General features: G+C 42.1%; 1 protein-coding gene across 8 annotated transcripts in view; it reads right to left on the bottom strand.

The window, feature by feature from the left end:
- shld2 (shieldin complex subunit 2) overlaps positions 1 to 21,697 on the bottom strand; it is a 131,908-nt gene that overhangs the window by 37,976 nt on the left and 72,235 nt on the right. For 7 of the 8 annotated variants that reach the window (XM_041176166.1, XM_041176167.1, XM_041176165.1 and 4 more), the window contains 4 exons: positions 12,179 to 12,286; positions 10,489 to 10,683; positions 5,866 to 6,000; positions 4,061 to 4,267 (listed from right to left, as the gene is read on the bottom strand). In XM_041176166.1, the coding sequence (XP_041032100.1) occupies positions 4,061 to 4,267; positions 5,866 to 6,000; positions 10,489 to 10,683; positions 12,179 to 12,286 (645 nt within the window). The remainder of the gene's footprint in view (positions 1 to 4,060; positions 4,268 to 5,865; positions 6,001 to 10,488; positions 10,684 to 12,178; positions 12,287 to 21,697) is intronic. The other variant, XM_041176170.1, reaches the window with a different exon arrangement.

The following is a 21,697-nucleotide window of genomic DNA, read 5'->3' as shown; positions in this document are numbered from 1 at the left end:
TTGATTCCAAGAATTCGTCCACAACTAAAGTTAAGCTCACCAATGTAAAATTATTCAGATTATCCCTTTGCTCCTCTTTAAACAATGGTACAATGTTGACACTCCTCCAATCCTCTGGTAGCATTCCTGTAACTAGGGAGGATTGAAACATCATGGGAAGAACCTTTGCAATTTCCTTCCTTACTTCTGTTAACAGCCTGGTATATATTACATCTGGGCTTGGCTATTTGTCTACTTTCAAAGATGTTAAATCCTTTAATATTTCCTTTCTTACAATCGCCAAACTCTGCTCAGCTGCATATAGATACCGTATCTCAGGGACCATTGCTGAAAAGGATAATCATTGAAGAGCACCAGGTATACTATGCGTTGATAGGCCTTCCTGAGCACACTGATCACGATTGCAGAGAGAATAGAGGAGTCCCGCTCAGGCATGATTGGGTTGATTTCGCGGTAACTGCAACTGTGCATTCTTGCACCTAATGGGTGGCAAGCTCTGTGGAACATCAAACTCTGCAATCAAATGAGTCCACACATGCCTTGACCATACTCTTGTGCATAATCTGCTGGTTAGCAGGTCTGATGCCTCAAATAGGATGACAAATACCTTAGCCTTGGTCTTACAGTGCCACATTGATCTGCGCCAAGTGATCTCCAGTAGAGTGGGAGCATTAAAGTGCAGCTGGCCCATGAGAGGGATAATGGTGAGAGGGGGCATGGAAGTTGGAGCTCCATTCAAAGCGCTGTCTTTCTACCTGCCGCCTCCCCAATGGCCATCTGCCCCTGCACAGGTGCAGATGGAGCAGTCTTTGGTGGGGTCCAAATCTCAGAGGTTTTCAGCCAAAAGCATCCCAACAGTCAGTGCAGACATCTCAGCAGCCAGCCTCTACCTCTGGTGAAGCCACAAAGGTGGGAGTGGTAGGAAAAGGAACAGTAAAGCTTTGTACTTTCACAAGAGAATGCACATGGGCGTATGAGAAAATGTTAAGTTGAGATGTCTCCTTTGTTTTGTTAAATCACGTAAATTTTATCTTTTTTGCACCACTTTCCCATCTTGTCCGTTATGGGTCATCTTTTACCTTGCTTGATGATGAATAAGATGGCATTAATTGACAGGGAAAAATTGGGGGATGTAAAAGGGGTCAGGGAAATGGTGGCATATAGGTAATGTCACTGGACTAGAAATCCAGAGGCCTAGGCTAATGTTCTGAGGGCATGGGTTCAAATCCCACCATGGGAGCTGGTGGAATTTCAATTCAATTAATAAATCTGGAATACAAAGCTATGCTCAGTAATGGTGACCACTGTTGTAAAAAAACCCATCTGGTTTACTTTATCTGCCATCCTTACATGGTCTGGCCTACATGTGATTCCAGACCCACAACAATATGGTCGACTCTTAACTGCCCTCTGAAATGGCCTAACAAGTCACTCAGTTCAAGGGCAATTAGGGATGGGCAACAAATGCTAGCCTTGCCAGCAACCCCACAAACCATGAAAGAAATGTTGAATGTTTATAGGACTGCTTTGTGTCAATGGCATTTGGGGGCTAGGGTGGATGGGGGCGAGCTATGTGGCTGTTGCATGTGCTTCTGGTGCAACCTAAGTGAGCCTTGCATTAGTAAGGGATTCCTTATTAATGCTCATGCTGCATTGCTCTCATCACCATCCTCTTCCTGGTCTTCCTACTCATCCTCTAAATTGCTCGCAGAAGATCTGTGCTGTGTCTAATTCTTCCAAGGAGCTTGTCATTCGGACCTCCAGGCAAGGAGCAAAGAAAATGCCTTTCTTCTTTTAAATGAAGCTTACTTTCTCATGAATGCAGTGTGAGAAATCAGTGGAAAAATATCTCAGAGTTCAAGCTCACTCTTAAACAAAACCTGTCGTTCAGTGTGGGGTCCAGTGATTCTTGGTTATGTACTGGTGGCTTTGTACACATATGATTAGCTGTTATGTAACATGTATCGTGTGTAGTGCCTTCTGCAAACAGTACCCCTCTGCTGCTCCCATTTCTGCTGTCCAACTGCAGGTCTCTGAATAGCAGGCTCCTGTCACTATTGCTGGTCATACTGGTTCTTGCATGAAGTCCAATTAAAGGCAGCCAAGGTACCAAACATTCTTCAGAAAACCTCCAAAGTGTAAAAAGGAAACTCTCATCTCCTTCAATTGTCATTTTGTGTTCTCACCTTGCTTTCCCTGGTGAGTTTCAGGAAGCCCAAGAAAAACGTGGATGCACGAATAAATTGAAAAGTATATTGAATTATCACTTTAGTTGAGTGATTGGCATATGTTGATAGGCAATCCACCTCTCCCAAAGAAGTTGCATGCTTGCAGCTTAACGTGCTTAAGTTAACATGGAAGTCAGCAGGATGGAACCAGACTCTGAACACATTTGCATTTTTGCCAAATGTAACATCCCACCTGGACCCAAACCCACACGCTACACCAGGTTAAAATTCTTGTATCACATTCATCATAGGTAACAAAGGCCAACATACTAAGATTTCTGTTTCTAAAACTTATTCAAGCCCGAGTGACAACCATAGGTTGAACTGAGTGGTTCTGTATGAAAGTTCCAGTGTGCCATCTAGTTCAGCTATATCAATTTCAATTAAGAGTTGCCTTGTCAATTACTACTTTTCCACCATGGAAAGCATCACCGTCTGCCATCCAGGAACAAGCACCTTCCAGCATCAGCAGGTAAAAAGCAACTTACTGTGGGAGGGAGGGTACCACAGCTGTGTTCTGACTGCATTCTCAACTGATTTGACTATTCCATTAAGGATCACTGAATACTGGTGAAGAGCAGGACACCTTGCATCACACTGCCATCGATGGCATCACACTGCCATCGAGCAAAAACCAGCCAATTCAGCACAGATAAGAATTAAGCCAGTGAACTTCTGCTGTGAATAGTTAAAAGGGTTTAGTATTTTCTGCTTTAGTTAGAGAATTATATCTGTGCCTCAGACCCCTGTCTTTACACAGTTGCAACCTGCTCCCTTATTCCAGTGAATCACACAGCCAGACCTTCAACGTCAGGATATCAAGCCAGTCTTGGCAAAAGTCCATTGTTGTTGTAACATGTGGCTACCAGGAGTGCAGGGCAAACTAGATGGACCTTGGTCTACTTTCTCTTTTAACAATTCTTTTGTTGCTCTCACACTACAGTCAAAACAAAGTTATTGAGAAATGATGCAGCTCACTCTTGCCAGAACCGTCCCATTCCTTTGTTCCTCCCAGTGATGCAGTTGGTAACACCATTGCCCAGTGTCCGACTGAACCATACTGACTAAAAGGTTTCACTCCTGGTTGGCTGATCTCAGCTGGGACACTACATGAACACTAAAATTGGACTTGGGTATTAGCCTTAGTTTAGCCAGTACCATTCTCACTTGAGTCAGAAGGTTATGGGTTCAAGTTATATTTCAGATGCTTAAGCACAAAATCCAGGATGACACTTCAGTGGGAGAGCTGCACAATTGGAGTTGCCTTATTTCAGATCGGATGTCAACCCAAGGCCCCATTTGCCCTCTCAAACTGATATAAATGATCCAACACGAGTTCTGCCTTGACCAATATTTATCCTTCAACCAAGTTCCTAAAGCAGATTATCCAGTCATTAACACATTGCTGTTTCTGGGATTGTTAAGTGCACAAATTGGCTGCAACGTTTTCCACGCCACTAAAGTATTTAATTGATTGTAAATTGTTTTGAGACATTGCGAGGTTATGAAAGACACAATATAGATGCAAGTTCTTTCTTCTTTCTCAAAACACCTAGATGAGAATTGAGAATTTCATTAATATTTACTGTTTGCACTTACACAAAGATTAGCCACTTGGGCCAGGTGCCTGATGCCTGAAACCAGGACCTCCAGACAAGGAGAGGAGAAAATTGAAGTGATAATTCTCCCTTAAAAATGTTCACTTTTTCACAAGTGCCATCAGAGTAATTAATTAGAAAATACTCCAGGGTTCAAACTCACTCTTAAGTAAAACCTGTGTCTCAGTGACCCTTGGTTATGCTGCTGTTGCCATCAAATAGCTATATACGCACCCGAATACCTGGTGTGAAGCAGGGTGGATAGGTCCATCATTTTAATAGAGTCTGTCTCGCTGGGTTGGTACTTGGTCTTGAATGCAATGGCTCTTTCATCATCATCAAACAAGCACTCACAGGACGACCAAGGTGTGGTGTGCAGTTCCAGATCTCCAGCGATGGGATTTTGAAAGACCAGCAGATTTCTGAAATCCCAAACGTGACCTGAAAGACCCAGAGATGCAGAAACGATGGGCTATAGCTACTAACAATAAATACAATGGTAAGAAGCAAGGTTATCAGATTAGCTGGGTGAAGGCGGTAGAAATGTAGCATTTTCCATATAGGACTGGAAATCACAGGAACAATGCCTAGTGTGCTGAATTAACCAAGCTGGGCCAGACTTAAGGCTTATTTACTATGTGCATAGTCACAGAGCCAAGCAATTTCCTTGTCAGTGGCTAGATGGAGTTCTTTGAGCCCACCTTCAAGTTTAAGTTAGTGGACACTCCTCGACAATGTGGGTCATTACTTGGACTGCACCACAGCCGCAGCCTGGATGGTCTTGGCAACCCCATTGATATTGGGTAGCTGCACAAAGGCCTTGGCCAGTCCGGAAACGGTTTAAAGAGGGAGATCAAAGCCAGGTGATGGATGAGCTGTGAGGTGAATGATGTGAGAGTGATTTCTGGCAGATGTTTTTTCCTGCCAATCCTTCTGTCATGGGTCCTCAGCTATTGGTCCTCAGTGTGGTGGGTTTAACCACATGGGGTAGTTTGAGGGAAGGCGTACTGCTGGTGGGCGGAGGAGGTCATTGAATAAGGGCAGTGTGCCAGGCTATCCAATTTCCCCAAAGTGTTAACGTGCCTGGGTGACCTTTGACTTGCTCCACACTCAGCACTACCTTCTGTTGCGCCTTTCCTCGATATGTGTAGGGCAGGCTTGGGTTGGAATAAACCTTCTCCAGTAGCGTGCCTGTTGAAATTACCCTTGTGATGTGGGGAGGGAGAGGGGCACAGAGTTGTGAAATATTGCTTAGAACTGAGAGCCAGGGACAGTGAGTTGGTTGAAGAGTACCTGTAATGATGTGATTGCTGAGTTGAGCTGCACATTGATAGGTTTGGTATGGGCAGATTGGTATCACACTGGGGCACAGTATTCTGCACTTGAGTACATGACGGCAAGGGCAGAGGTCATTAGGATCTTGGCCTATTGGCCCGATGCGATACTGGCTAGTTTAGTGAGGAGGTTGTTGCAGATTTTAATTTTTTCTGCAGTCTTGATGAGGTTCTGTCTGTACGTGAGGGTTCATTTGGTGGTAATGGATCAGCGTTCTCATCGTAGTATCCAGCCTACACCGGGGAAACCAATGATCCTTCTAGCAAACCAAATTCAACAAGTCTGCACTTGAAGAATCCCGGTATCACGGAATCAAAAACCACCATGTTTAATTAACTCAATTTATTGAATGGAAAATTCAGCCATGGATCCTGCTGATCAAATGCCATTGATCCCTGCATTTACATTGTGCAAAGACAAGATCCAGCAAAGCTGTGAATTCACTGCTCACTCCATAACTAAACAGCCTGACAATCTCAATATCTTGATTTACCAAACAAGAAACAGCAGTTTCAGAATTAGTGGAAGAAAACTGGGAAGGGACACAGGCTTTCCATTGTTCAACGGTCCTTACATAGCAACCCTTATTAACTATTCTTCACTCTTTACACACACTGTCCATCGTTCTCCATCAGTCATGCCTTACACACTGTCCATCATTTTCCCTCGATCACTCCTTACTTTAGGTGTTATGTTTCACTCACCCAATTTCTTTTGAATCCGAGTGTGCCAGGCTATCCAATTTCCCCAAAGTGTTAACGTGCCTGGGTGACCTTTGACTTGCTCCACACTCAGCACTACCTTCTGTTGCGCCTTTCCTCGATATGTGTAGGTATTCTCTGTATGTGAGGTAATGTTACATTATACAGTGCACCATCAGCTGCAGTAACCTGCAAATATTTTACTGAACAGAATCACAAAATAATGGAAGCATTTGAATCTGCTTGTTAATGACCTGTGTTTGGGAATCACATAATAAATATTGCATTTTATTCTGAACTGGTTCTCAACCAATATCCAAACACACAGTTTGTAGCTGAGTCACTAAATTGCAATCAAAGAGGGACTGCTGGCTGATTAGGCCCTCCCTAACTTTGCTGGCTCCTCCAAAGAAGGGAGTTTTCCTGCTCTGACCTTCCATTATTCTTTTACAACAAAATCTAAAACTGAAAGCTATACAAGGCTTAACATGAAATGTCTCTAACATGAAGAAACCTTGCTTTAATAGGATAAAGGTCAGAATAACCTTTGAACTACTGTATTAAAACAAGATTTTCATTAAAAACCACTATTTCTGGGAATCGGGTGGGAATGCTGGTCTTTCACCTCCAGATCAAAGTTCAAAGTTTAAAGAAAACTTAAAAGAAACATTTCATTTTATGTAGTACTTTTTGTGACCTCAGGATGTCCCAAAGTGCTTTACAGCCACAGTACTTTTTGAAATGTAATCACAGTTGTAATGTAGGAAATCAAAACAGCAAAGTACCACTAACAGCTATGTGATAATGACCAGGTAATCTGTATTAGTGATGTTGATTGAAAGTTAACTATAGAATCACGGAGTGCATCATAAAATGCTTACAATACAGAAGAAGACCATTCACTCATCGTGTCCATGCCAGCTCTCTGCAAGAGCAACTCATCTAGTCCCATATCTCCCAACCTTTCCCCATAGATCTGAAAATTCTGTCTCTTCATGTGCTTATCCAATTCCATTTTGAAAGTCATGATTGAATCTGTCTCCAACACGCTCTCAGGCTGTACATTCCAGATCCTAAACACTTTAAAAATGCTTTTCCTCATGTCGCAGTTGGTTCTTCTGCCATTTACTTTATGTCAGTGTCCTCTGGTTCTCACCTTTCGCTGATAAGAACAGTTTCTCCCTGTCTACTCTGTCCAGGTTCCTCATGATTTTGAAACTTCTATAAAATAGCTTCTCAACCTTCTCTTCTCTAAAGAGTACATCTCTAGTTTCTCCAATCTATCCATGAAGTCCCTCAACCTGGGAACCATTCTCATAAACCTTTTTTATACCCTTTCTAAAGCCTTCACATTCTTCCTAAAGTGTGGTGCCCAGAATTGGACACAATACTCCAGATGAATGTGAACAAGTGTTTTATAAAGGTTCATCATAAACTCCGTGCTTTTGTACTCTATGCCTCCACTTATGAAGCCCAGGATCTAGTATGTCTCATTAACCACTTTCTTAATCTACCCTGCACCTTCAGTGACACACACACATATATTCCCAGGTCTCTCTATTCCTGAACTCCCTTTTGGAACTGCACCCTTTATTTTATATTACCACTCCTTGTTGTTCCTACCAAAATGCAGCTTCACACTTCTTTGCATTAAATTTAATTTGCCATGTATCCTCCCATTCCACGAGCCTGTCTATGTCCTCTTTCATTATCTCCCTTAAAGTTCATAAACTTCCAAGTTTTGTGTCATCTTCAAATTTCGAAGCTGTTCCTGCATACCCAAGTCTATGTCATCAATATATATCAAGAAAAGCAGGGGTTCTGGCACTGACCCCTGGTAAACCACAAAGTGTACCTTCCTTTAGTCTGGGAAACAACTGTTCACTACTATTCTGTTTCCTGTCACTCAGCCAACTTCATATCCACGCTGCAACTGTCCCTTTTACTCTCCGGGCTTCAACTTTGCTGGCAAGCTTATTATGTGGCACTTCATCAAACGCCTTTTGGAAGTCCATGAACACCACATCAACTGCGTTGCCCACACCAATCCTCTCTGTTACATCATCAAAAAACTCAAACAAGTTAGTTGAACATAACTTGTCTTTAACCAAACCATGCTGGCTTTTCTTGAGTAATCCAGAACAAGTGGAAGAACTTCCTTGCCTCAGTTTATCGTCTCATCCAAAATATGGATGAAGCAATGAAAGTCTCCTTTAATGACTGTAAGGGTCCTATTTACTAGGAGTCTGTGCAAACATCTTGTGGACTTATGCCTACATCACAAATTTGTTCCTTCTTAGTAATATCATTCAGAGATTGGGTTAGTGAGTGAAATGGAAAAATGCCACAACAATGGAGTAGGAGGTGCTCTTCTAAGGTAGGACTGAAGCTCAGGGCAGGGTAAAAGGAGCCTTATAACAGAGGTGGCGGCAACCTGAGAGTGTTTGATGTTGACACTGTAGCCTCAAGTCTCCATAATATAGCCCATCTCTGTCCTTGACTCAGTCCCATCTGCTGCTCAAACTCTCATCCAGGCTTTTGTTGCCTCCAGACTTGAGAACTGCAATGTTCTTTTGACTGGGGTGTCACATCTTGCACTCTTCGTAAACATTAGCTGATCTCAAAGTCTATTACCTATATCCTGACTCGTGGCAAGTACCATTCATCCATTTGTCCTTGTGCTTGCTGATCTACATTGGATCCTGGTTCAGCAAAACCTCAATTTGAAAACTCTCATCTTGAGTTCAAACTCCTTTATTGTCTCAGTCCTCCCTATCTTTGCAACCTCCTCCAGTCCTATAACCCTTCGAGAATTCTGCGTTCCTCCAATTCTGGCCTGTCATGCATCTCCTATTACCTTTGCCTCCTCATTTGGAAGCCATTTCTTCAGCTGCCTAGGCCCTAGGCTCAGGGGTTCTCTCCCTAAACTTCTCTAAATTCTCTATTTCCCTTTAAGTTGCTCCTTAAACCTCCCTTTTTGACCAAACTTTTGCTCACATGTTTTATTATGTCCTTATGCATTAGGTGTTAAATTTTTTCTGATAACTGTGTGGCACCTTGGGACGTTTTACTAAGTTAAGGAGGCTATATAATTACAAGTTGCTGTTCTTTATCAGTGAGGAGTGTTCCATTCTCCAGCAGTAACGTCCCTCACCATGATGAAAATTAAAAAAATTTCTCTGCTTTGAATGTCAGATGGCAGCCAATCCTCAATGGGTGAACCCACTCCTAGTATGGAAATCAACAACAATAACTTGTATTCATTTTATACTTTTAACATAGCAAAGTATGCCAAGTTGCCTAACAAGAGTGACACAATAAAAACATTTTGACATCCAAGGCGCAAGGAGGTGGTATCAGGTCAGATCACCAAAACTTGGACAAAGAGATCAAAAAAATCAGCTGTGTTTGATTTCCAGTCTGTGCTGAATTAGTTAATCTCAGATTAGAAATAGACAGAGAAGGAATGAAATACATTAGCCAGGATTCCCCCTCCTTATTGCTTTCAAGGGGTCAATGCTGGGAGATTGTCTTGTCCTGACAAGTGTATCATGTGATGTCATCCATGGTTAAACAACTTAATTGCCACACTCTCTGTCTAGTACTCACACAATAACTGTTTTGGGTAAGTGTTATGGCACAGCAGAAGGAAAATGCCAAGCTGTTCAAATCCCAGAGGGAAACTTGAAACAACTGTCACAACTAATTTTCAATTTGTATAAATTTTGAGATGTGTGCCTTGAATTCAGTAGTAGTAAGACCACCAAGTCTTCTAGGTTGTTATAAAACTAGATTAAACATTTATTAATAAGAGAAATTATTTTAAATACATACATAGATCTACAAATTATTATGATAACTTCTAAATCCCTTACTCAATCTAACTCCCAATTACACTTTTGTTAAGGCAACAGTAAGACGCACAGATTTTAAAAGACCCAGGCAAAGAAACATGATACCCTGAACAAGTCGACTTCCATTTTCTTAACTTCAGTTAAGAAGGGAGGCATCTATGAGGCATAGATGCTGGAGGCTTTTCACACACTTGTAAGATCTTAAAATGCCTTCCCTTCCACACAGCCCTTGCTCCTTCTTTATACATATCTTTCTCTTTGAATGCAAATACCCACTGTTTCACAATGCCTTTGGACTTTATCTCCCTGATAATAAAACCCTCTCATAGCACTAAGTTTTACCAGTAATCTTTGGGAAAAATAAACACACCATTTCTAAACGTTACCTGGCTAGGTGACACATTTTACTCCTTCTTTGAAAACAATCCAGTCTGGTTTATATCAAAATGTAAATGCTCCCTTGACATCTATGTTTCTAAATTTCCCCATGTTTATCTAATTAACATTTCAAACCTAACCTCTCTTCTTAGATAAAAGCACCCAGACTAGTTCCTCTAATTCAATTAAATCTCTCTCACACACACAAAATAGAAACATTCCACCATTACTCTATTTTCCAATAAATTCCAATAACATTATGAGAATTATTATATCTTCTTGATAGTAAGGTTCTAGGGTGAGAGAGAGTAGGTATCTGTGGATTCTTGCTCTTTCAGGAGAGAAAGGGAACTAACATCAGGAAAAAAAATGGGAGAGATCAGAGGACACAGACCTGATAGCACAGTGATGAGGACAACTTTGAGTCGTGCATGTACCACCATGCCTGGTTGCAGTTTATAAATGTTCACATACTGCATGGACTCTAGATGTTGATGGTTTGTGGGCTCCACAGCCAAAAGATGGGAGTGTTGAGCTGAAATATATGCTATGAGCTCCTTCAGTGCCATTGCATTCACTGTTTGGGACCCTTTAGAAACAAAACATTCAGGAAAAGTTAGCTTTATTCATACAGATAAATATCCAACAAGCAAGATTAACAAGATAAAGCAATACAACCAAACTGACACCAATCTTGAACCACAGGCACTGGATTGATGGGATACATTTAGATCAGGTTACAAGGATTAGGACAGAAACTGAAGGAACAGGGCTCCTGTTCAACAGTCTAAGTATAACAGTGGCTAATAATAGACGGGGAGCTTCCAAATGACTTTGGGATTGTGTCACTCAATCCAGTGCTTTTAATCTGGGTCAGAGCACTCACAGCACCTACAATCTGGATCACCTCACTCAATCCAGTGCCTTTAATAGCAATGCGTAAGGACCTAACCCAAACAGATTCTAACTCGATTAACAATCTCAACAAACAATCATATCTGGCCATCTGAATCCTAATCACAACATCGAGATTTGGCCTGATCCCCAGTTTTAACATCCAGACTCATCCTAAACCCCAGTCTCAACATCCAGACTTGTTCTGAACCCCATCTCAACATCCAGACTTGTTCTGAACCCCATCTCAACATCCAGACTTGTTATGAACCCCAGTCTCTACATTCAGACTCATCCTAAATCCTGGTCTCTACACACAAACTGACCTAAACCCCAGTCTCAACACTTGGACTCATCTTAAACCCCAATCTCGACACCCAAACTTGCCCTAAACCACAGGTTTAATATCCAGACTCGCCCTGAATCTCAGTGTAAACATCAAACTACACTCTGAATCCAAGTCTCAACATTCAAACTCACCCTGAATCCTAACCTTGACCAACAGCTTGTGACACTCACCCTAAACGCCAGCTTCAAATGACAATCACATTTATTGGTCCTTAATTTTGACTTTATTTTTTCTTACCCTCCCCGACCCTCAAACATTACCCATAAATCAGATTAATCCACCATAAATTCAACAGAGTAAATTACAAGTGATTGGACTGACATCAAGGTTATAGGGGTGACTGTGAGGTTTCATTGCCAATATTGGCTTACACAAGATCATAAGATATAGGAGCAGGGGTAGACCATATGGCCCCTTGCGCCTACTCCGGCTTTCAGTATAATCATGGATGATCTTGGGCTTCAACTCCACTTCCCATCCGCTCCTCATATCCCTTGGTTCCCCGAGAGATCAAAAATCTGTCAATCCCAGCCTTAAACATATTTAACGATAGTACTTCTCTAGAGACCAGCATGATAGCCTGATTCACACTGATGACCTACGAGGCTTCACTCTGATACTGGAGACAGGTGCAACTACCCTTTGTAATTACAACTCTGGGTTCAGATGAAATCATTCAAGCTTTCCCATCTCAGTAGCAGGCTCACTGGCAACAAACACTCCTGCAGTTTACTTTGGTAAGGTACTGAATTTTCTCCTATATTTTGCATCCAGAGTCAAGCATATGGTTAACCCCAAGCGCTATTGTCCATTTTTCTCATACTAAGAACAAAGCACCCACACTGTGCAGTCTGAATCTGTAAGCAGGGTCCCAGCTTGATCATTTTAGTCCTTGGGGTGGACTGCAACAACTCCTCTCCTCGCCATTGGTTACAATGTACAGCGACATCTGAAAGGGCATAAACACAAGCAAATTACCCATTGATGAAAAGGAACCTTGATCCCACCTCTCCTGCCAAAATATTCAAGGGATCGTTTATCACTTATAAGCACATTTTAAAGCTGGTTGATAATTTTGACAACCCAAAAGATATCTGCAGTAAAGGTGAAGAGCTATTCTGTTTTTTTTTAAATTCATAAATATATAGACATTTAGAAAAATCATTGGGTTCAGCAGCACTAAGAAGACCTGCTGAACTGCTTTTGTATTAATGAACTTGTATTGCATATTTGCACATGGAGTTAGTGCAACCATTTGGACCACAACATTTTCAGTCCATTTCCTTAACATGCTTTTCCACCGCATAGAGCTTGTTCTGCATCTGGAATGCTGAATTAGAAATCAGTGAATTTGCCCCTTAAACGTTTAAGGGGATTTGTGTAAATTGATTCTTTCAGAAGAGGTGGTTTAGAAGAGAAAAATCACTTTGTAAACTATAACACAAACTATTTCCACTTCACAACTTGGCTCAATGGGTAGCACTCTTGCCTCATGTCAAAATGTCATTGGCTCATGCCATACCCCAGAGATTTGAACACATAATTTGGGCTGGCACTGTAGCATAATGTTGAGCTGTGCTATAGGTGATGCTGTCTTTTGGACTAGACATTATACACTAATCTGTGAATGTAATTGATGCCATGTAAGTTCAAACTTAAACAAGGAGAATTTCTGGTGTTCCAGCTAACATTTCCCCATCAGTTAATTCCACTTAAAAAGGCCAATTAACTGGTTATTCATAATTGCTATTTGTGGGATACTCCTGTATGTAGATTGGCTGCCTCGAGTCACAACAGTGACCCTACTTCAAATGTAATCCATGGGGTCTGTGATATGAAAAATTCAATATACATCTAAGTTCTTGTTGTCTTAACATATTTAGTTTCTAAACCACAAACTCCATTTCCTAGACACCAAATCTAATCCTTTCCCTGATGGCTGAGTTTGAACATTCACAACCTTGGTATCATATCTTATCCTAAGATGAATTTCCAGTCACAAGTTCACGCCATCACTGAGACCACCTACGTCCACCACTGTAACATCACCCACCTCCGCCTCTGCCTCAGCTCATCTGCTGCTGAACCCTTCTTATGTTTTCCTCTAGATCTAACTATTACAATGCACAGAGATAAAAACAAAAAACTGTGGATGCTGGAAATCCAAAACAAAAACAGAATTACCTGGAAAAACTCAGCAGGTCTGGCAGCATCAGCGGAGAAGAAAAGAGTTGATGTTTCGAGTCCTCATGATCCTTCAACAGAACTGATTTTTCTTTACAATGAGAGGGGTGAAATATAAGCTGGTTTAAGGTGGGGGGGGTGTTGTTGTAGGGACCAGCAAGCAGTGATAGGAGCAGATCATCAAAAGATGTCACAGACAAAAGAACACATAGGTGTTGAAGTTGGTGATATTATCTAAACGAATGTGCTAATTAAGAATGGATGGTAGGGCACTCAAGGTATAGCTCTAGTGAGGATGGGGAGGCATAAAAGATTTAAAAATAATGGAAATAGGTGGGAAAAGAAAAATCTATATAAATTATTGGAAAAAAAAACAAAAGGAAGGGGAAGAAACAGAAAGGGGGTGGGGATGGAGGAGGGAGTTCAAGATCTAAAGTTGTTGAATTCAATATTCAGTCTGGAAGGCTGTAAAGTCCCTAGTCGGAAGATGAGGTGCTGTTCCTCCAGTTTGCGTTGGGCTTCACTGGAACAATGCAGCAGGCCAAGGACAAACATGTGGGCAAGAGAGCAGTGTGTAGTGTTAAAATGGCAAGTGACAGGGAGGTTTGGGTCATTCTTGCAGACAGACCGCAGGTGTTCTGCAAAGTGGTCGCCCAGTTTACGTTTGGTCTCTCCAGTGTGGAGGAGACTGCATTGGGAGCAACGAATACAGTAGACTAAGTTGGGGGAAATGCAAGTGAAATGCTGCTTCACTTGAAAGGAGTGTTTGGGCCCTTGGACGGTGAGGAGAGAGGAAGTGAAGGGGCAGGTGTTACATCTTTTGCGTGGGCATGGGGAGGTGCCATAGGTGGGGGTTGGGGAGTAGGGGGTGATAGAGGAGTGGACCAGGGTGTCCTGGAGGGAACGATCCCTACGGAATGCCGACGGGGGGGTGAAGGGAAGATGTGTTTGGTGGTGGCATCATGCTGGAGTTGGCAGAAATGGCAGAGGATGATCCTTTGAATGCGGAGGCTGGTGGGGTGATAAGTGAGGACAAGGGGGACCCTATCATGTTTCTGGGAGGGAAGAGAAGGCGTGAGGGCGGATGCGCGGGAGATGGGCCGGACACGGTTGAGGGCCCTGTCAACGACCGTGGGTGGAAAACCTCGGTTAAGGAAGAAGGAGGACATGTCAGAGGAACTGTTTTTGAAGGTAGCATCATCGGAACAGATGCAAATTACAATGCACTCCTGGGTGACCTCCATTCTTCCACATTCCATACACTTCTGGCCATCTAAAACTCAGCTGTAGTAACTTAACTTGCACCAAGTTGCACTCACCATCTTTCCTGTGCTTGTTGCCCTAAATAGCCTCTGTTTGGCAACATCTCGAATTTAAAATTTTCATCCTTGTTTCAAATCCTCCAAGGCCGAGCTCCTCTTTATCTCTGTAACTTCCTTCAGCCCTGCAACCCTCTCAGGTCTCCTCCAATTCTGGCCTCTTGTTTATCCCTGATTTTCATCTCTCCACCATCGTTGTCTGTGCTTTCACTTGACTGGGCCCTAAACTCTGGAACTCCCTTTTTTAGCCTCTCCATCTCCTTTAAGATGTTCCTTTGTTCAAGCTTTTGATCATTTGCCCTAATATCTCCTTGTGTGGCTTGTTGTCAAATTTTGTTTGACAATATTCTTTTGAAGCACCTTGGGACATGTTACTATGTTAAAAGTATATTTATAGAAAGGTACATAAATGCAAGTTGTTACTGCCATTGTTGATTGGGATTCAGCTGAAATTCATCAACATGAGCAGTAAGTGATAGTATTTCTCCATTAGAAATAGGTTATGGAAAGATTTCCTGTGCACTACACAAAATCATTAACTCATTTCTTAAGAATGTGCACAAGAAGTAAACCCAGAGTAATCTTTCTGCTGTAATTAATGTAACTGTTTATTCTCTCTCCTTGCCCCAGTATCCAGCAGAGGCTGTAGTTTACAAAAAAATCATCAATAATTCAGCTTGCCACCTCTGTACACCAAAACCAGGATTTTCAAGCAAAGCAATAGTAATGATGCCTCCCTCACTGACTGCATGATAATTAGAAGGATGGGAGATAAGTCCACTGTTCTAATCAATTTTTGATTTTAACTTAACACCTATCGTTTGAAATCAAGGCAGCCTTCTCTCAGTACTTAGAGCACATTCATGCACTGCATTTAGCTGATAAACCCACCCATACTGATGGAAGAAGGCAGCAGAGTATAAATTGAATATGAACACAAGCTTGTTGCTCCCTTTCTCTCCTGCAAGTGTTAGGGTACAACCTACATCTGCCAGCTACCCTCAGGTACCTCACCAAAGTGATGAAGAACAACTTAAATTTATGTAGCATTTTTCACAAAATCAGGATATTCCAAAGCACTTTACACGTTTTAAAGGTGTAATTGTTGTTGTAATTTGAGGAAACATGGCAGCTAATTTGCACACAGAAAAATTCCAGTGTTTTATTTTTGGTACACACATGAAACGTCGAAAGGCTAAATTCTAAAAAATATTTCCTAATGTAGACTTTTTGTGAATCAGAGGAAATTGCGTCACTTGCTAATTGAGAGGTGTAAGAATGGCTGGCATGTTTTAGTGCAATGCACAATGGTCTCTACAGAGATGACATTCATTTCACACAATTTAAAAAAAACAAAACACAATAATCCCAGAGTAATTTTTAACTGTTCTCAGCAGCTGATTTAAATCAGCCGACATTTGAGAGAAAAGGAGCTGAGGAGCCAGTGAAGCTACATCCAGCTCTTAGAATGGCATTGGTCTGATGGATATGGCCCAGGCCCCGTATTCTTCCCATTCAAAGCTCACACAGACTTCAAACTCTGAACAAAGCCAAATCAACAGCCCACTTGGACAAACCTAGAAATGCCTGAATTTAGAGTTCTCATTCTTATTTTCAAATCCCTCCACAGCCTCACAATTCCCTATCTTGGTAACCTCCTGCAGCCCTACAACCCTCAGAGGACTCTACACCCCTCCAATTCTGGCCCCATGTGCATCCCCAGTTTCCTTCACCCCATGCATTCAGCTGCCTAGGTCCTATGCTCTGGGATTCTCTCCCTAAACCTCTCCACCTCTCTACCTGTGTCTCATCCTTTAAGAAGCTCCTTAAAATCTACCTCTTTGATCAAAATGTTGGTGTCTTGTCATAATATCTTATTTGGTTTGCTGCCAGGTTTGGCTGATTACACTCCTATGAAGCCTTTTGGGATGTTTTACTATGTTAAAGACACTATCTAAATGAAGCTGTTGTTGTTAGTGATGCTAAGTAGACACAGCAGCTGTCCACTTACAAGGGAACTCCAAATATTGTTTGCAATTTGCTCTCCCTCTCTGATGAAGGGACTGAATCTTGTTGGGTTGCAGCTTTGGAATGAGAACAGCCATAATGGTACCTCATCCAGGGGGTCTTTTCACCTAATTAGTGGCAGCATGGCTCAGCCTGATCCAGTCCTCATTCACCAACAACAAATGGGTACTTTGCAGTGTTCCTAATCTAGAACACTATAACTTCCTACATTACAACAGTGACTACACTTCAACAGCAAAAAAAAAAAATCACTGGTTGTGAAGAGTATTGAAAATCTTGAAAGGTGCTATATAAATGCAAGTCTTTCTTTTTCCTTCATCTGCTGCTTGGCTGAAACTAACTAACCCAATACAGACCAACCTCTGAGCTTTAGATCTTATAGTCATTCTAATAAACTACCTTTAAGTGCCCTTCTCTAATCAACTTTACATCTCCTATTACAGTTGGATTGTCATCTCCATTAGTACTGGGACTAGAGACTTGTGAATGTTATCTTGATAATTAAAAAGTAAGTCTCATATCAGTGGTAGGAAAACAGAATGTTATTAATAAATGTTAAACAGCAGAAGCTGGAAATGTGACAACAGAAAATGGTGGAAATATGCAGTCAATCAGCATTTCTGGAGAGAACTGAGGAGTTAATGTTTCAGGAGTCGATCCTTTAACAAAAATCAGAGCAAAGCAGAAGAAAGGTTGGTAAAACATACATAACAGAAAAAAAGAATAAGCTATGAAGTGTCTAAGTTAAAAAAGGAGCTAATTAAATTGGCAGAAGTAATATTAGCATAAGACAGTAGGAGGCCTAATGTGAGAAATCAAAGAAATTTAAGACATTTATGAAACACAGAGAAATTGTGAATAGCTCAAGCAGTGGGAAATGAGGCAGGTCGAAATGGAAGCCTTCTCCCACCTACTGAGCTATTCACATAATCTCTATCTCATATATAATATAAAATCTGTATCTCATAAATGTCATCAATTTCTCTCATTACTATGACTTTGACATTTAACCAACTTCTGTTTTCCATTCAAACACCCTGCAGGTTACTCTGTTTCTGTATTTGCGTGTGTGCATACTTTCTTATTCTCTTTTTTGTTATACTTTTTAAATGCCACTTATCTTGTAATATCTTCTGGTTCTGATGCAGGATCCACACATGAAATATTAACCTGTCTGCTCTCTCTACACATGCTGTTGACCAACTGAGTCTTTTCCCGGAGATAAAAACAAAAAAATTGCGGATGCTGGAAATCCAAAACAAAAACAGAATTACCTGGAAAAACTCAGCAGGTCTGGCAGCATCAGCGGAAAAGAAAAGAGTTGACGTTTCGAGTCCTCATGACCCTTCAACAGAACTTGAGTTCGAATCCAAGAAAGAGTTGAAATATAAGCTGGTTTAAGGTGTGTGTTTTGGGGGGCGGAGAGATAGAGAGGTGGGGGGGTGGGTGGTGTGGTTGTAGGGACAAACAAGCAGTGATAGAAGCAGATCATCAAAAGATGTCAACGACAATAGTACAATAGAACACATAGGTGTTAAAGTTAAAGTTGGTGATATTATCTAAACGAATGTGCTAATTAAGAATGGATGGTAGGGCACTCAAGGTATAGCTCTAGTGGGGTTTTTTTTATATAATGGAAATAGGTGGGAAAAGGAAAATCTTTATAATTTATTGGAAAAAAAAAAGGAAGGGGGAAACAGAAAGGGAGTGGGGATGGGGGAGGGAGCTCACGACCTAAAGTTGTTGAATTCAATATTCAGTCTGGAAGGCTGTAAAGTCCCTAGTCGGAAGATGAGGTGTTGTTCCTCCAGTTTACGTTGGGCTTCACTGGAACAATGCAGCAAGCCAAGGACAGACATGTGGGCAAGAGAGCAGGGTGGAGTGTTAAAATGGCAAGCGACAGGGAGGTTTGGGTCATTCTTGCGGACAGACCGCAGGTGTTCTGCAAAGCGGTCGCCCAGTTTACGTTTGGTCTCTCCAATGTAGAGGAGACCACATTGGGAGCAACGAATGCAGTAGACTAAGTTGGGGGAAATGCAAGTGAAATGCTGCTTCACTTGAAAGGAGTGTTTGGGTCCTTGGATGGTGAGGAGAGAGGAAGTGAAGGGGCAGGTGTTGCATCTTTTGCGTGGGCATGGGGTGGTGCCATAGGAGGGGGTTGAGGAGTAGGGGGTGATGGAGGAGTGGACCAGGGTGTCCCGGAGGGAGCGATCCCTACGGAATGCCGATAATGGGGGTGAAGGGAAGATGTGTTTGGTGGTGGCATCATGCTGGAGTTGGCGGAAATGGCGGAGGATGATCCTTTGAATGCGCAGGCTGCTGTTGGGTGATAAGTGAGGACAAGGGGGACCCTATCATGTTTCTGGGAGGGAGGAGAAGGCGTGAGGGCGGATGCCCTCAACAACCCCCTTTCTGTTTCCCCCTTCCTTTTTTTTTCCAATAAATTATAAAGATTTTCCTTTTCCCACCTATTTCCATTATATAAAAAAAACCCCACTAGAGCTATACCTTGAGAGCCCTACCATCCATTCTTAATTAGCACATTCGTTTAGATGATATCACCAACTTTAACACCTATGTGTTCTATTGTACTATTGTCGTTGACATCTTTTGATGATCTGCTTCTATCACTGCTTGTTTGTCCCTACAACCACACCCCCCCCACCTCTCTCTCTCTCTCTCTATCTCTCCGCCCCCCACACACACACCTTAAACCAGCTTATATTTCAACTCTTTCTTGGACTCGAACTCAAGTTCTGTCGAAGGGTCATGAGGACTCGAAACGTCAACTCTTTTCTTCTCCGCCGATGCTGCCAGACCTGCTGAGTTGTTCCAGGTAATTCTGTTTTTGTTTTGAGTCTTTTCCCATATTTTCTTGTCTTGCTTAGGACATTACCAATGCTCATTTCATACATCCTTTATCTTGCAGACTTGTATTGCTGGAACTTATGGACAGTTATCTGAATAAGGACAGCCAGAATAAAAAAGCAACCCTGGAGGTGAGCAGTGTCAATGCTGCCAGCTACCTCTGCAGGGGTGATGCTGTGCCTTAGGAGGTGATGTCACTGTCACTCAGCAGCACACCATCTAATTAAAACCAACAACACACCCACTAGAATTATTTTTCACCAAGTAACTAAGTTGATTGTCCAACAAAATAATGCACTTATATTTTAGAAAATATTTGATAAAGTTCCACATGGGTTAATAAATGACAGCCAAAGTAAATTTGTTTAAGTCAAATTGTGTTTGATTAACAGATTTTGGTATAAATCATTTCAGACTGTTCTTTCCCCACAGAACGCTTTTGTCCTATCACAACACTTCTTTCACATCTTGTCCAGTCTCTTCCCACCCACATCTGTGACTTTCTTCTGATGCCCTTCACCACACTGGCAGTTTCCAGTTTCCTGGTCCTAACAGTTTCCTTTATACCATGGATGTCCAATCCCTCTGCAGCTCCATTCCCCACCAGGACAACTTGAGGATTCTCCATTTTGTCAATGAACGGAGGCTCACCAGCTCCCATCTGCCAACAACCTCCTTCGTCTGGCTGAACTTGTTCTCACATTGAATAATTTCACCTTCAACTCCACTCAATTCTTCCAAATGATGGGTGTTGCAATGGATACTGGCATGGGTCCTAGCTATGTCTGCCTTTTTGTGGGGAATGTGGAACATTATTTTTTTCCAGTCCTACTCAGGTCCCCTCCCTCACCTCTTTTTCTGGTACATTAATGACTGTACCAGTATCATTTCCTATTCTTGCCCTAAACTGGACCATTTAATCAACTTTGCTTCCAACTTCCACCCTATCCTTGCCTTCATATGGTCCATTTTCAACCTTCCTTTTCTTCTCTGTCTCCATTTCTGAGGATACGCTATTGACCAATATTCTCTATAACCACACTGACTCCCACAGCTCCTCTGACTACATTTCCTCACACGCCACTCCCTGTAAGAAGTCTATTCCATTCTACCAGCATCTCTGTCACATCTGTTCTGACAATGGAACCTTCCATTACCAACACTTCTGATATGTTTCCCTTTTTCTTCAGCAAGGATGCACCTACAGCATGGTTGACAGGGCCCTCAACCATTCCATTTCTCACACTTCTGCTTCCATTCTTCCCTCCCCAGAACCATGATGTGGATATCCCTCACCTCCCATCCTACCATCCTCCACATTTGATTGCTCACCCTTCACCACTTTTGCCACCTCCAGCTCTTCCCACAGAACCTTCCCAAAAGCGCAGGAGATGAAACACCTGCCTTTTTACGTCCTCACCGTCCAAGGCCCCAAGCATTCCTTCCAGGTTAAACAGCAATTTACTTGTACTTCTTTCAATTTAGTATATTATGTTCCCTGTTCATAATGTGGTCTGCTCTGCATTGCCTGAATGCCAGAGGCAGGATTGGAGTCAGCAGGAGCCGAATAATGGCAGTTAAAGGCCTCTAGTTCTCCCCAAGGCATCGAGGACTAGGCCTGGAGACAGCCAATTGGTGGTAGATGGTCAGTATTCCAGGCAAGCTTTGAGGCCCTTCCCAGCTGTCTGACTGCAACTGTAGCCACAGCCACCAGGTTAGGGTTGGTAACCCTCCAGGGTTGGTCTAGAATCTCCAGGAATTGATGATCAGTCTCCAGGACACTGCTGTGTGCAACCCTGGAGAAAAATCATCAGGGCATTAAAAAGTGTTTTTTCTGTCATTTTTTTGAACATTTCTCTTTACCAGGTATAAAAATATTGAAAATGGGTAAAAATGGCTGCTCAGCTGACAATCAAGCATCATCCAATTAGGTAATGAGTTGTTTTGTTTTCCAATTGGCG

The sequence above is a fragment of the Carcharodon carcharias genome, chromosome 28, assembly GCF_017639515.1.
Source record: "Carcharodon carcharias isolate sCarCar2 chromosome 28, sCarCar2.pri, whole genome shotgun sequence".
Lineage (NCBI taxonomy): Eukaryota > Metazoa > Chordata > Chondrichthyes > Lamniformes > Lamnidae > Carcharodon > Carcharodon carcharias.
The sequence above is the reverse complement of the archived record's forward strand: the minus strand, read 5'-3'. Positions and strand labels throughout refer to the sequence as shown.